Source organism: Gasterosteus aculeatus, chromosome X, assembly GCF_964276395.1.
Source record: "Gasterosteus aculeatus chromosome X, fGasAcu3.hap1.1, whole genome shotgun sequence".
NCBI classification, from domain to species: domain Eukaryota; kingdom Metazoa; phylum Chordata; class Actinopteri; order Perciformes; family Gasterosteidae; genus Gasterosteus; species Gasterosteus aculeatus.
The window spans coordinates 17698696-17712798 of NC_135698.1; the positions used below are offsets into that span (position 1 = coordinate 17698696).

General features: G+C 44.2%; 1 protein-coding gene across 2 annotated transcripts; it reads right to left on the reverse strand.

Annotated features, from left to right (window-relative positions):
• Positions 1-977: 977 nt before the first annotated feature.
• Positions 978-12674, reverse strand: ticrr (TopBP1-interacting, checkpoint, and replication regulator). 2 transcript variants are annotated; one of them, XM_040162345.2, is made up of 21 exons: positions 11540-12674; positions 11033-11270; positions 10471-10706; positions 9810-10047; positions 9288-9414; positions 9067-9194; positions 8643-8846; positions 8366-8511; positions 8126-8226; positions 7883-7976; positions 7498-7580; positions 6922-7152; positions 6653-6740; positions 6343-6418; positions 5963-6094; positions 5657-5747; positions 5475-5533; positions 4991-5250; positions 2499-4632; positions 2230-2355; positions 978-1430 (listed from the first exon to the last, which is right to left on the reverse strand). In XM_040162345.2, exons 1-21 carry the CDS (start codon positions 12212-12214, stop codon positions 1309-1311), a joined length of 5589 nt encoding a protein of 1862 aa, XP_040018279.2. In that variant the 5' UTR covers positions 12215-12674; the 3' UTR covers positions 978-1308. The 2 variants fall into 2 exon arrangements, with proteins under 2 accessions (XP_040018279.2, XP_040018278.2); XM_040162344.2 differs by having other exon boundaries at positions 2230-2358.
• Positions 12675-14103: the final 1429 nt, after the last annotated feature.

A 14103-nucleotide genomic window follows, 5' to 3' on the forward strand; every position in this document is an offset into this window, starting at 1 on the left:
TCAAAGAAAATCAGAAAGACATTGATTATGCTTAACTGTGACGATTGTAAGAATCCGTCAAAAGGCGGCGCTTCATTGGATCTCGATCCTTCACCGTGAAGCGATAAACTGATTTTAGTCGACTACACACGGTCAGATCCCTTGAGACTCAAGCCCTGAAGACATCAGCAGGCCAAATCGGAGTTAAAGTCCCCTTCTGTTAACAGGAAGTGAAAGTCTCAATACCATGGCCTGCTTCTCGTAGTACCTTTGACTTGCATGCAGAGGGTTATTGCATGAGGACTTGCATGTCAATATGAACTGATTGTCATTCCACTTACTGGCAACAGTGACTGTACTGTGAAGGATTCATGGGCACGCCATCGGAAAAAAAAATGCTTTGTGACGGCAACATTAATGATTCATTTGAATGAATTGTGCAAGTGCGCTATAACATATGTGCTATGTGCAGTTGGAGACCTGAGACCTCGACAGCTTCTCCATCAGTCTCTCAAACGGTTTCATAACTCAGGGCCTGAGCTCCTTCTGGAGGATCATTCAGTAATCTGGGGATGAAAGAGGAAATAGTGGGCGTAGTCAGATCAAAGTCTGCATACAAAAATATGGATTTGAACCGGAGCTGTAATGACTAATGATCTTGTGAGTAATACCACACAAAATTCAAAAGAACTCCTGCCAGAAACAACAAGCAGTTCTGTTGAAATACGTGAAATCTAATTCCTGTTCAGAGCATTATCATGAAGCTTATCGCCAGCCATTAAAACATAATCATTATATAACGGCCTGCTAGAAGCACAAAAGGTTTATACCTCTCGAGAACCGACCTTTGAACACAAGTATGAATAAGGACTCTTAGTATTTGCTGGTAGCTGATAAACGTCACACAGAACTGCATTACATGTTTTACCTGATTCGTCACATATTAAAAAACAAGTACATATTAAAGCCTTTAGGGTGAAATTAAAAAAGCATTTTCATTAACTTAAGAAAACTGATATTTATTTACAATTGGGTAACATAAGATATTTACAATCTGAATCAAACATTAGGCTCTTACCTTCCACTTAAAAACAGGATTATGTCAAAAACAAATTAATAAATAAAAATGAATAGTATTCATTATCAACATTGATCTACCAGCTATCCATCAATCTATCAACTTGATCTCAAATTAGCTTATTAGAATTTTGAAAAACAACACGTCTGCGAAGGCCGTTCGAGTGGTGCTCGAACTCGAGCCACGAATGAACGACATCTTTCCGATCTGCCATCAAACGAGGCTGAGAGAAGGATCTTCTCTCTTGAGGCTCAGGGAAGCAGCCTCTTCCTGCTGTAGGTCTTCTCCCCCGTGTTAGAACGCCTGATTGGCCGTCTGAAGGGAGAGCGCTCCACCCCGTCGGCCTCCATCTTCCTCCCTGACGACGCCTCGTCTGTAGTTTAGGAGAGAGGGAGGAGGAAGTCAGGTTTTATTGTATTGATCATGTTACAAAATACACAATATGGCCGAGAATACATCGTTAAACACCAAGACGAAATGTGACTAGTAACAGTGATGTCGATCTAAAGAAATAGAATTGGCAACTCTTTAGAATAAAAATAAAAAGTAAAACAGAAAATGACAGGATCCGTTTTGGTGAAGCAAAAGACATTTGTTTGGTTGAATGGCCATATTATTTAATCCTTCAAAGAATTATTAATCATTGTTCAATTTGGTTATTCATTTCTAATCAATATTTCAGTTTCCACCTCATGAGGTAGAGCCACGTTTTGTCCATAGTCACCGGTCAGTTTAATGGACCTAGAAATAAAAATTGGTAGTTGCATCCAAATAATGACCTCATTGATTCCTAATTTAATTATTTGTTCTATTAAAGACTCATTTATAAAATGACACGTAATAGTGAAAGGTCTGGCTATTACTGAGGCCACATAAATATTCAACTTTAAAACCAGAATCATATTGCCATACAATATAGAAAGGGAGTATGTGTTTCTCAATTGATTGTAATGAATTAAATATGCAGTAGTACAGTAGACATTTACAGATATTACTGTTCCACCACATAATCACAAAGCATTAAGGAAAATACTTTCGTGCCGGTCTAATATCTGTTACAGAATAATATGAACGTCTATTTGTGAGATTCAAATCCTTCCGTCGGTTTGCTCAAAATGTGGTTCATAGACGACAATAGTCAAAAATAAAAACACCAGCATTATGAATCTCACCTTTAACATTTGGCGTTCTCTTACTCGAGGAGCCCGTTTTGCCCTCGAACAACAGCGGAGAGTGAGTGAGGGCCAAGATGCCGCTTGCCGTCACAGACTTCCTCACCTTTGAGCTGGGAGTCGCCGCTGCTGTCAGAATGCACAAAACACCTGTGATGAAATTACACTTTTTTTCCTGAAATTCTATGCAGTCATCATCTTATCACAACTTCTGACAATCTGAAGGTACACATAAGACTCCAAAAGCTTTTTAAAGCGCCTTAGCTTACTTGACTGGACGCTTCCAGCGGCCCAGTAGGCGTCTCCTCTCGTCTGCTGAGCCAGCTTCTCTGTCCAGTACGAGTCCTCCAACGGTGTGAGTGGCGATGCGCTCTCTACAGGTGGGGACGACTGTTTGGAGCCCAGAGAAACCACCGCGGCTTTGTTGTTGGAGAGCTCGTCCACGTCCTCGGCGTCCTGCAGACGGCTAACTCCGAGCTCAGCTTCCTCCAGCAGCTCCGCCAGCAGAGGCTCCCCCTTCGGGCCGCGGTCCTTGCCCCCGCCCGCGGCAATCTGAGCTCTCTTCCTGCGAGGCCAGCTGCTGAAGTTGTCCGGGGTCACTTTCCCCGCGCTCTGCGGGGACGGCGTGAGGGGAACGATGTCCGCGGTTGCCAGCGGAGATGTCGTTCCCGCGGGATGGCGGGTGGGGGTGTAAGACTGGCAGATGTAGGTTTGGAATCCTCCGCCTTTTCTGGGCGTGCTCTTGGCTGGGGTGACGTGAGCACAGATGGAAGGCGAGACACATCCTGGGTCTCTGTGCTTGGAAAACAACGCCAAGGGGCTTTCCAGCTGAGACGGTTTCACACAGAGTAAAGGGCTCCGCGCCCCCGATTGGGGGCCTGCGTCCGAGGCCAAATCGCCCCCGCTCGTGGAATTGGTGCGTTTGATTCTGAGCTTGGGGAGTCCCGAAGTCTGCATTTCTAGTTCGACTTGGTAAGACAGAGGGTTCGGAGTGGAGGGGCCGTTGTCCCGACTCGGCCTCGTCGGGCCCCTAGGGGTGGAAAACCGAGGGGGTTCGTTTCCGTACCCCAAACGAGCCGCCGCCTCCCTCTGCCGGCGGTCCGGAGTCTGCCGGAAGCCGTAGGTCCGGCTGGGTGTGCCTGGGGGGGGCACGAGCGATTGAGGAGAGGCTGCGTTGGGCAAGAAGTCACTCGACTTCGAGGGCTTCCGCGAGAAGCTTATGTTCATTCTGATGCCTCCACTTAACTGGGTCTTAACAACGGCGGCATCTACGATGTCCATACTGTCATCGTCCGTGGACGCGGCGTAAAAACACAAAGAGTCATGTTGCTGTGAGTCTGCGGGGGAAATGGAGTCAGAGGTTTCAGGAGGTCCGGCTGGAGCTTCCTCCTTTGCAGCCGACTGCGTGTTCTCCTGCACAAGGTCACCGATGTCATCAGAGTCTGTGTCCAGTTTGGAAGGAACATTCTCACTAGACTTTGATCGTAAGTCGTGTCCGGAGGCGTCGGCAGCTCGACCCGACAGTGTCCTCGTCTCGGAGTTCGCCGAAGCGGCCGACGTTTCTGAAATAGCGTCACGTCCCTCTTGTGTGAACAGCGGCTTACACAGGGAAGCTGCGTTTGAACCTTTGGCCGGAGTTCGTCCAAAGCGAGTGGTCATGTTGTGAGTGGGACTGGGCGTCCTGGATAGAGTTCCATTGTTGGGGGAGATCTGGTGAACTGAAGGTGGTGTGCATTGTGGAGGAGGCATTCCCAGTAGACTGGAAGAGTCTTCTTTAGTAGGCGTTTTCTCCCTGATGGGATGCTTTTCAGAGGACATCAAAATAACATTTTCAGAAACACGCACTAGGCTGACTTGACAAGACTTTTCCGGGGTCTTGAAAATGTCTCTTTTAGTTTTAGTCCCTTTGACAGGAGTGATGCGCTGGTCGGCTGATTTCAACAAGCTCGGCGAAGTGCGGGTCGAGGTCCGAGGAGACTCCGGCACTTTGAAAGTGCCACGGCGCTCTGCCAATCCGCATTTTCGAGGGGATGGAGACCACGTGACACTCTTCTTTGGAGTCTTTGAAATGGGGCTACTGAGAAGATGTGGTCCAGAAGAGGTGGGGCAATCGAGCGAGGCCTTGACCGGAGTCCGGAGGATGCCCTTCAGAGGACTCCTCCCAGGGCTCTCCTTCGTAGGTGTCTCCACCACAAGGGTCTTTCTTGCTGGAGATCTGGAACGATCCATGCTGAGTTGCCGAGAGCTACCTGCTTCAGGGCTCTGTGCAACGGAGGAGACACTCATCCTCGATGGAGGCGGGGTTTTGGGGGAAATCGGGGTTCGAGGGGTCTTGGGTGGTGTGATACCATGCGTGGTTCTCCCACGTTTGCTTGGTGATCTTGTTGGAGTTTTGTTTGGACTCTGAAAAAAACACACACAAAAAAAAAGAAATCACACCTGCAAAAAACTAACTAGGCTGGACCACTTGAGGGCAGCAGAAACTAGCTACTTTTAATAATTATTCAACATAAATGGAATGCGCATTTTTACATTTTAAATTGTACAAGCAGTGCCACACATCTACTGTGGTAACACTTATTAGCAGATGTTGAAAACCTTTCAGTTGCAGAGTGTTGGGTGTTGTTAAAAACATTGCAATACCAGTAACAAGTTTTCGATATGGGTATAAAACAGATCGAACGAAAGTTCTATTGGACTGGAAAAGTTTTGATGGTCCTTGGCAATACACACACACACACACACACACACAATAACTTACCTCAAATACACTGGAGTCTGTGGACAACCGTGACCTGGTGAGCCTGGTTCCACACGACTGGTCAGACTGACCACTGGAGGACTCAGCGGCCCCAAAAAGAAGACTCATGGGAGATCGTACAGTTTTTTTCACATTAGCGGCACTGAGCTGGGACGCAGAGAGAGCCCGGTCCAGGTTGCGGGAGCGAGGCTGAGAACTTGAGTAGAAGACATTTGAGTGTCTTCGAGCCAAAGTCTTTATTCTCGGGCTTCTTCTTAGGTCTGATATAAAAAAATATAACAAAAGCACAGGAAGACATGTGTTAAGTCAGTCATGGGTAGAGAAAACAATAAATGTAAAATACTTCTGCCGTGTTTAAATCAACAATTATTTTCTTTCATTTGAAAAGACTACATACTTGTGTACTTAAGAAAAAAATCCCAATTCTAATATTTACATTCAAGTCTATTTATTGCGTGTTTTAAAAACAACAAAAGTGAAATACCATCTGCAGGTTTTACTGGTGACTCTTCCACAATGCATTCCTCAGTTGGGACAGAGCTCCTAAAACAAAAAATTAATAATTAACAATTAATAAGCAATTCAATTTATTAAGACTTAAATACACTTGGTTACGTAGGAAATTTTTAAAAAGCAGGCCTCAGTAAAGTGTTGATGAATACATACCGTCCCCTCTTCTGTCTATGAAGCAGACGACTGGACACCTGCTTGTGGTGCGGCGTTTCACACACTTTCCTTGTTAGAAGTTTGTGTCCCTCTAAAAAGCAAGAACTTGAAATCAATGAGCTGTAAGTTTAGAGGGGATAAACTACGGTCAATAGAAATACACCAAGCTTCTGCCTTACAGCCAATAACATGGTTAAAATGGCCTGAAAAAACAAAAGTAAAAGGTTCTCCTCGCCTATAGGTTGGCTTTTGTTCCTTAATTTACAACAGTTTTCTTCCAATTAACTCTCAATAATAAAATTATACCTTCAGATTCCGGAATTCGCTTGCGTTTCAAGCCTTCAAGCGCGGACACAGACTGGCTCCTCGGGAGCTTGGCTTTCTTTGCGGTGGAAACGACCTCTTCGTTAAACAGGTTTCTTCTCACCTTTGTCACCTCTGTGGACAATCAGAAAAAGAACTGGATTTAGAACCAGCCAACATGGCAGTGCCCAGTACTGAATGTCGAAGGTGATTAATTATTACAACGTACAGAGGAATCTGATGGATAACACAGGAGTTTTCTGGACTTTTTCTGCCATGATTTGACGATGTTTTAGATTTAAGCCGATCAAACCTTTTTTATTCAAAAGATTTCAGGTTGAGTGGCACTGGTTGAGTTTACGTTAGAAGGGAAAAGAACATACCTTGTGTTTCTTGTTTTTGAGGTTTAGGTTGTGGTTCTCCTGGTTTCTCCAAATCAACAGACCCCTTTGATTTGGACTAAGCAAAACACAAATAATCAGGTCGAGATATACAGTATGATCAGTCAGCTAAAATGACAGAGTTTCTGCAAATGTCCTCTTCGGTCTCTTGTTTGGGTGATGGTCTTCAAACAGGACAACTCAGTAAGCAATTAAGAAACAGTGAGGCATTTAAATGTCTACACTAAGGTGGTTAAAACCCAATTCAAGGCGTTTTGAAAATACAGTAATTAACCAGCTGTGGGAAACTTACGGCTCTCGTGGTCTTTTTAGGGATCTCTATTTGGCGAAGACTCTGTGATGATTCAGTCATGCTGCGGTGACGAGTCAGCATCCCACTCCTAAAAGAGAGAAATAAAAAAATAAAAAAAATGTTACAATGACATACTGTATATATTCCAGTGACATTCAAGGAACAACATCATTATCGTCATTCAAATGTTTCCGCTTTTAAATTTCCATTCCAGGGCTTTCCTGATTTTGTCAAAGAGTCAAACCAGCCAACATTCAGCCGCCCCTCACCTCCTCTGGCCTGCGGAGCGATTTCGCAGATCCTGCAGACGGCCGCTGCCATCCGAAAGCATGCTGAGTGTGGACAGGGGGCCCGAGGAGGCCGAGGGAGACACGCTGTCCTTGGCCACTGACTCGTCGCTGAAGAAGTCAGAAGGCAGAACAGCCACTAGAGCCTCGGGGAGCTGGGTGCCCAGACTGTGGTAGATGTCTGCGAGCACCCTGGGGACAGCGGTGAGGAAGCTGCCGTGACACAGAAACACTAATGTTAGATCCCCAAAAATATGGACAATATAGAGCTAACTTAAAAAAAACTTTTCCCGTTACACATCAATGCTGTGGTGCATTAGGTTGGTGTTCAAACTTGCCCCTTTCCATCGTTCAAGATTTTAAACACTAAAGTTAAGAGTACAGGATACTCTAGATGATTATCATCATTGACTTCAGCTTATATTTAGTCTTTTATAATAATCTTTCTTTGTTTCCGAACAAATCCTTTACATACATTTTGATGGATTTATTATGCTGTTGATCAAGTTGGCTATGGCAACAAAAGAATCCCTTCCCTGCAGCCAATCACACACTTACCCAGGGAGAACTTCGTCTCCAAGGAACATTGCAAGGCAAACTGGGTCTTTAGTTAGGGAGATAATCCTGAGCATTTCAGCCACCTTTAAAGACATAAACTTCACAAGTCAAAATAGTTTCAGGCATTTAATAAAAATATATTAAATGTCGGAACAATACAATCGGATATTTTGTGACACTAACGTGGGCAATTTATTAAATAAAGAGTTGATTGTCAGACAAATAATAATAAGTCAAATAGAAAGAGCAGAATCAATTGGCCATCAGTGCGGTTATAAAAGAAGAAGTGATAAATAACATAACATTTATGTAACAATATATCCAGAGTGACTCTTCTACCAGTTGCATTGCATAAAAAAGGTGACTCAAAAGGCAAGCATCTTACCTCCTCTGCCATCTGATCCACATCCAGTGAGTCAGACTGCCCAGTGGGGAAAAGTCTGCAAAGCTCCAGCCTCAGCAACGCCTGAAGTTTGCACCTAAAAATGATTGATTACATTTTTTTTTTTAAAGATAGCAGATACATGAGGATAAGCACATGTTTATCCACTAGGAACAACCACAAACAGACCGGGTTTCCTACCGGAGAGAGCCAGTACAGAAAACACAAAAAGTATAAAGCACTCACTCTTTGACTTTGATATCGATGTCAGCGGCCGCGCCATAGAGTTGCCGGATGTATTTGCTGGACTTGAGAAGGTGCTGCTGGACAAGCAGGGAGGATTTTATCTGCAATGGAGGGATTTCATTTCAGATATGCAGCTTAATAACAATCCAACAATATGAACCATAAGGCCCCTCCACAAAGAAAACCAAAAGGGTCAAGTCGTCATCTCGAAGTACATTTAATGCTTCGCCGTGACCTCACCTGCAGGTCAGATTCTGTCCCGAGGAAGGTTTTCACTGCGAACATGAGCTGTCGGACTCCAGCGAGGAGGGACGAGTCTCTCTCTGCCGCCGTCTTCTCATAACAGCACTTTAGATGGGACAGCAGCTCTGCCTCGCTGGCAAAACCTGAGCAAAGGGAGAAGAAGCGTCACAGCGACCTGTGACTTTATGGAAACCTTGACTATGACAGTTAGGGGAATATGCCTCTCCGCTTCAGTGGGCGATCATTCACGGATTGTTCTAACAGGGAGGCTCACTGATGGCATTGGCTCCTCCAGGTTTGTTCCGGTCACTTGACCGTCTCTTCCCCGGTCTGTCTGGCGCCGTGCCCTCGGCGCCGAGCTGCTCCGCCTCGGCCTGGTCCTTTTGGGCTTTGACATTCAGTCGCGCCACATTCAGCATCTGCAGGGAGCGGCTCATGGTCTTCATCTTCTGTTTCACAGGTGTGCGCTGTGCACCACCTGTAGGTGAGAAATGGGAAATGATAAGATCAACAATTTGTGGGACATCGCCTCATGACAAAGGCGTAACAACAACATAATGAAGACCCCCCCCCCCAAACCCTCAGTTTATTCAGGATAATGAGTAAGTCCCAATGCTCTAAATCTAACTTTTGACTGATTTTTTAATTTTGCATAGGTGTTAAAAAGATGAATGGGATGAAGAGATGTCCGTGCTCACGTTTCTTGCCCCTCTTGGCCTCTTCGCCCCGGGATGTTTGATACAACTCCGCCAGACCACTGATCAGCTCCTGTTGTAGGACAGACTGCTCCGCCTCTTCTCTCTGCTCTGGAACAGCATCCAGCAACCTGTTCAACAAAGTATGCAGAACAACAATATGTTACTTTTTTTATGGCTAAGATTGAGTTTTTGAATTTTCTTTGATCACAACACAATCTCACCTCATTGACTCCATTAAATGTGAAGTCACTCCTGACTGGTCTGACTGAGGAAACCAACTCTCCAACACGCCTGTGGTCAGCGGACAATGGGTGACTTCCTGCTGAGCCCACTCAGGTACCTGACCGTCTTTTAGTTGAGATGATGAATAGAAAACACCAATTAACAGCAAGCAATACAACATACCGTGGAAATGGGCAAATTACTGTTACCATTTTACGCATTTAAAAAAGTGCTAATGTCTCGAATATTTGCAATTTAAACTTTTCAAAGATTAGACACTTAATGATAGAATAAATAAACACAGCCATCTACCATTAAATTATGAAATAAATAGATAAGAATATTATATCCCCCTGTTCAAACACAGTAAATGCAACAAATGACCTGTGTACTTTGGACAGCTAAAAGTCAATCCCAACCTTTTGCTAACTATTTTTAGTGACATAATTAACGAGTTTTTTTTTAAATACTGATGAATATATGCAGAAATGTTTTTAATTATAGATTATATGTATCCTCACCATCAACAGCGTCCTCATCCTCATCCTCCGCCATGATGTCATACACCACTCCCAGAACACTGCTCACGATATCTGGCAGTTGAGCCGAGGTTTCTGCCGTGGCAACGGCAATGTCGGTCATCGGGAACTGGGCGTGCTGAGTGACCTCCGACTGGAGGATGGTGAGCAGAGCTGTTGAGTGTGACACGGGTGAGAAGACAGCCGAGCACACCAGGCCGCTGTCGTTCACGTCCGAAAGCTGGGAGAACGAGCACAAGGTGGGAAAAGGCAAGTTAAGGTTTACCAAGTTTGTTTTATTTTAAGAACAAAATTAGGTAAAATTTATTTTTTTTATAAATAAAAACGTTAATCACGTTAATCATGAGCAGTAACTTACTGTATTACCCTTTCAGATTGGTTTCCATTGGCATATTGAAGAGTTTATATAGTAAATTTAAATCTTAAACACAACTGTTGTTGCTCTAGAAACAACATTTAGACTTTTCATAAAAATACATTTATTTCTGATATGGTTCTTGAAAACCAGGAAATCTATAGGTAATGTTCGCACCTTCTTAGTGTATTAATACAAAGCCACACAATCATCAATATATTAGACATTATCGCACATCACAGACTTTCCTCATAATATTCAGGTCTAACACGCCCCATTGTGTCTCACCATGTGCAGAGCATGTGATGACAGCTCCATCAGGAGATGCTGGAAGGCAGCAGCTGCTCCCTGGTCATCAATGCTGGAGCACTGGAGCACCCATGACTCTGTTGGTGTCTGTGTCAGTGAAGAGTCATCCCAGTCCTGCAGCACTCCTTTCAGGCACACTTCCACCGACTCTGGGAGAAGCCTCTGTCTGCGAGACACTGGCTCAACTGTGACTCCACAGCTCTGTGTCCTGTCACCTGGGAGTGGGGGGTGGAGAATGACACAACAGACTTACAATATATTAATGTAAAAAGCTCCCGATTTCAGCGCCTGTCACATATCAATTCTGCTGTTTTTTGGTTCATGTTCAGATTTAGATTGAAAATATAGATCACATCAGTTGTTTTAACAGCTGCAGTTATAACAGATGATAAGAGTTCACAGCAATGACGGGAAATGTGTCACACTCAACTGCTCTGCTCACCATCTTCCAGTCTGAGGTCACTCAGAACGACGAGTTACCGACCACCGGCATTGCCGTTAACTCTCATTATCTCTCATCATCCCGACCACCGTTACCAACCTTGCTCCCAGCGCAGAACACCGCCTATGGCAGGAAAAGCCAAGGAGTGCTGCCTTTCAGAAGACAGCAGGTATCCAATGCCGGACCTGAACGTAAACGTCTCCCTCCTGAAGCTTGCGTCTGGATTCTGACTGGAGCAGAGGTTCAGCAGTGCAACCACGGGGATCACCCTGCCGCCCAGCCGAGCTAGGATCTCAGACAGCTTGTCAAGGCTGAGGTGGTCCTCACAACTCATGATCTGCAGAGAGACAGAATGTCAAAGTTGCTCGCAGTCGGTGGAAATTTTAACTTTCTTTAACAGCCTCTTGGGATTTGTGTGGTTCCATAATTCACAATGGCTGAATAAAGATCATGACATAATTTTACGAAATGTCTTGATCATGCAGGTCAAGCAACGCTGTTAATAAGGAAATGATTAGTTATTAACTTTGTTACATGGTTACATAAATTAAGCATTTCGATTTTGTTTTCTTATATGAATACTCTTGACTCCTACACTCTACTCACCTTAACCTGTGATCTGCTGTCAATCCAGTGCAGCACCACCTGTCGCTGAGTCAGCATGTCGTGAAGGCCCCTGGGAATGATGTGCTCCGTCACATCTGTCGGCAGCTCACTCTTTCCCAAAGAAAGATAGTCCACAAGTTGCGTCCTTGAACGTGGACACTCCGACACGATAAACACCACATTCCTGCCGTTGTTTGAAACATCCTCCTCCTGTGAAACGCTGGGCTTTCCAGCTCGGCTCGGCTTACGGGGCCTCAGGGACAGTTTGTTGGGAGATGTGATGTCTGGTCTGTCCCACTGGAAGTCCAGCAGGGTCTCTTTGAGGGCATTTTGAACAGATGCAGAATGGTTGTGCTGCTGTTTCTGATGGGTCGGGAACGGTTTATCCTTCAGGTCAAACTTGGCTTCAAACTCTATTTCAAAGTCCTCGAACGCTTTGTGGCGAAGCTCTTTAAAGTCTGATCCCCTCGATAGGACGCTAGCATTGCGACCAGTTTGGGATTGAAAGAATTTATAACCCCATCGAACTTTGTCAAATCCATACTTGTAGCCAAAATGCAGCAGTGTTTGTAATATTCCTCTTTTAAGTAGTCGATTCTTGACTTCCAGTTGATCTCCCGAATCGCGATCTCCATAATCCGCATCGATAACAAAAACCAAGTTGTGTAGCGACATAACGTAAACTGCAGTGTCCCCGACTGTCTTCAGAGACTTTAACTCAACGGTATGCTATGAACACAGGTCAGCCTTGGTCAATTGTATTCGGTACGTTGTACAGCATTGTGTGTAGGCATAGGGAGGGCCTTCACAGCTGCTAGAGAAGGACTCTTCATGTTCCCAGCTAGCGTGCTAACGCCAGCTAGCTAGCGTAGCTACCAAAACTCATGTTTACGTGATACAAAATTAGCTTTGACTAGTGTGACATAAGTGGAGAGCTCACCATTTTTCGAAACATGGCACCACATGTAGTAAAGAAACACGCCCAAACTTATTTAGGTATCAACACGTTTTAAAGTTTCCATATTACGTTAAATCCCTACCTAAACTCGTCTGTATTCGCCATTTCCTCGCTGTCGTTTGTCCTTAACCGTTCGCGCTCCTTGAAAAGAAGCCCGCCTCCTCGCTGTGATTGGTCACCCACTGCAACAACAAAAAGCTAATTGGTCTGAAGTAAAGCGTCATCTTTTGGGCTATTGGTCAGGAATATTTTGTTAACTTCCCATTGGGCAAATGCTCTGTCAATCAAACCTCCAAAATAGCTACACGTATCACTTACATTTAAGTTTTAAATCCTGAGCCTGTTGGTAATACGTTATGTAAAGTTACATTGCTCTATGTAATAAATGCTCGCTACTGTTTAGCATTGTTCTAAACATACTGGTCTATCGACCAGGACCACTTCTCCCTTTCTTACCTTTAGTAAGAAGAAGAAGTTTACATTTGCTTTTTAAAAGTACCCTTCAGGAATGGATAGATTTACACTTTTCATAAAAGTAGAAGACGATACATTTCCAACTTGAAATCTCAGATTGGAATATATATTAGGACATATTTTAGGGCTAGGAAAACCTAGGAAACAGAAATCTAGATGAGGCATGTAACATATCTCTCTAAAGGCAACACTATAAAATAAGACACAACTTTATGTACGCCAAGGGAAATGGTTCAGCAGCAGTTGTAGTAAAGTAAGAAAGAATAAAGATTTATTTAAACATCAATAAATATGCCATGTCCACTTTATCTCAGTGGGTTACGTTCTGTAACAACCTCTTTTCTACAGCACCAGGGGGAGATGAAGAGCTTAGAAAAAGCTTGGAAATGGAGAGCGATACATTTAAAAGGAGCGTACTCAATAGACTCTGCTTTCGTGTGTCTCCATCAAGGTGATGAAGACCCCAGGATACTGGTCCAGGATGCTTTTAGGCCTGCTGACTTCACGTCCAGCACAAAGGGCTCATTTAGCACGGACGTCTCTGAGGCGCTCACACAAGTTATTCTGTTTGTTACAGTAATGAGGAGTTGTCCAAACTGTTTATCCCATTGGGTAGTTGACAGTTATTTTTAAGCAGAATTCTGTTCCACTCTGATGGTAACATTGTGAAGGCTAGCGCAGCTAGCTAGAAATGTGACCGCTCTGATCCGTGATGGGCAGAATACTTATCTTAACATTCACTGGTCAAAAACCTCGCTATGCCATTTAAGCTGGATTTTGGTGAACAAAAACATATTAAAACAGAATACCAACCATGACAAGACAGTGTTAAATTATCTTTAAGAGGTGGGAGTGCTAATCACACATGCACTGCTACAATTGTCATCAGATTCATCAAAATGAAGTTCTGAGGAAGAAGAAACACAGCAGAATAATGTCCCATAATGTCCTCCAGACTGTGGAATCACTGAGCAGATGCTTCTAGTTTGGCACAGAGGCAATTATGGTACCAGATATTATTCATGCTGATATGTGCGCAAGTGCACATCACCAGAGTAGCTTTGTCAAGATGTAAATGAGTCACTTCTTTGAGTCACTGAAGTGGGAAAGTCAAATTGACAGCCTGTTCTGA

Excerpts from the sequence above, each read along its gene's own strand:
- ticrr (XM_040162344.2), bottom strand. The coding sequence starts at position 12,214 with ATGTCGCTACACAACTTGGTTTTTGTTATCGATGCGGATTATGGAGAT. Across the intron at positions 9,415-9,809 it reads GGATGAGGACGCTGTTGATG|ACGGTCAGGTACCTGAGTGG; the intron begins GTGAGGATACAT and ends CTCAACTAAAAG. Across the intron at positions 9,195-9,287 it reads CATTTAATGGAGTCAATGAG|GTTGCTGGATGCTGTTCCAG; the intron begins GTGAGATTGTGT and ends TTTGTTGAACAG.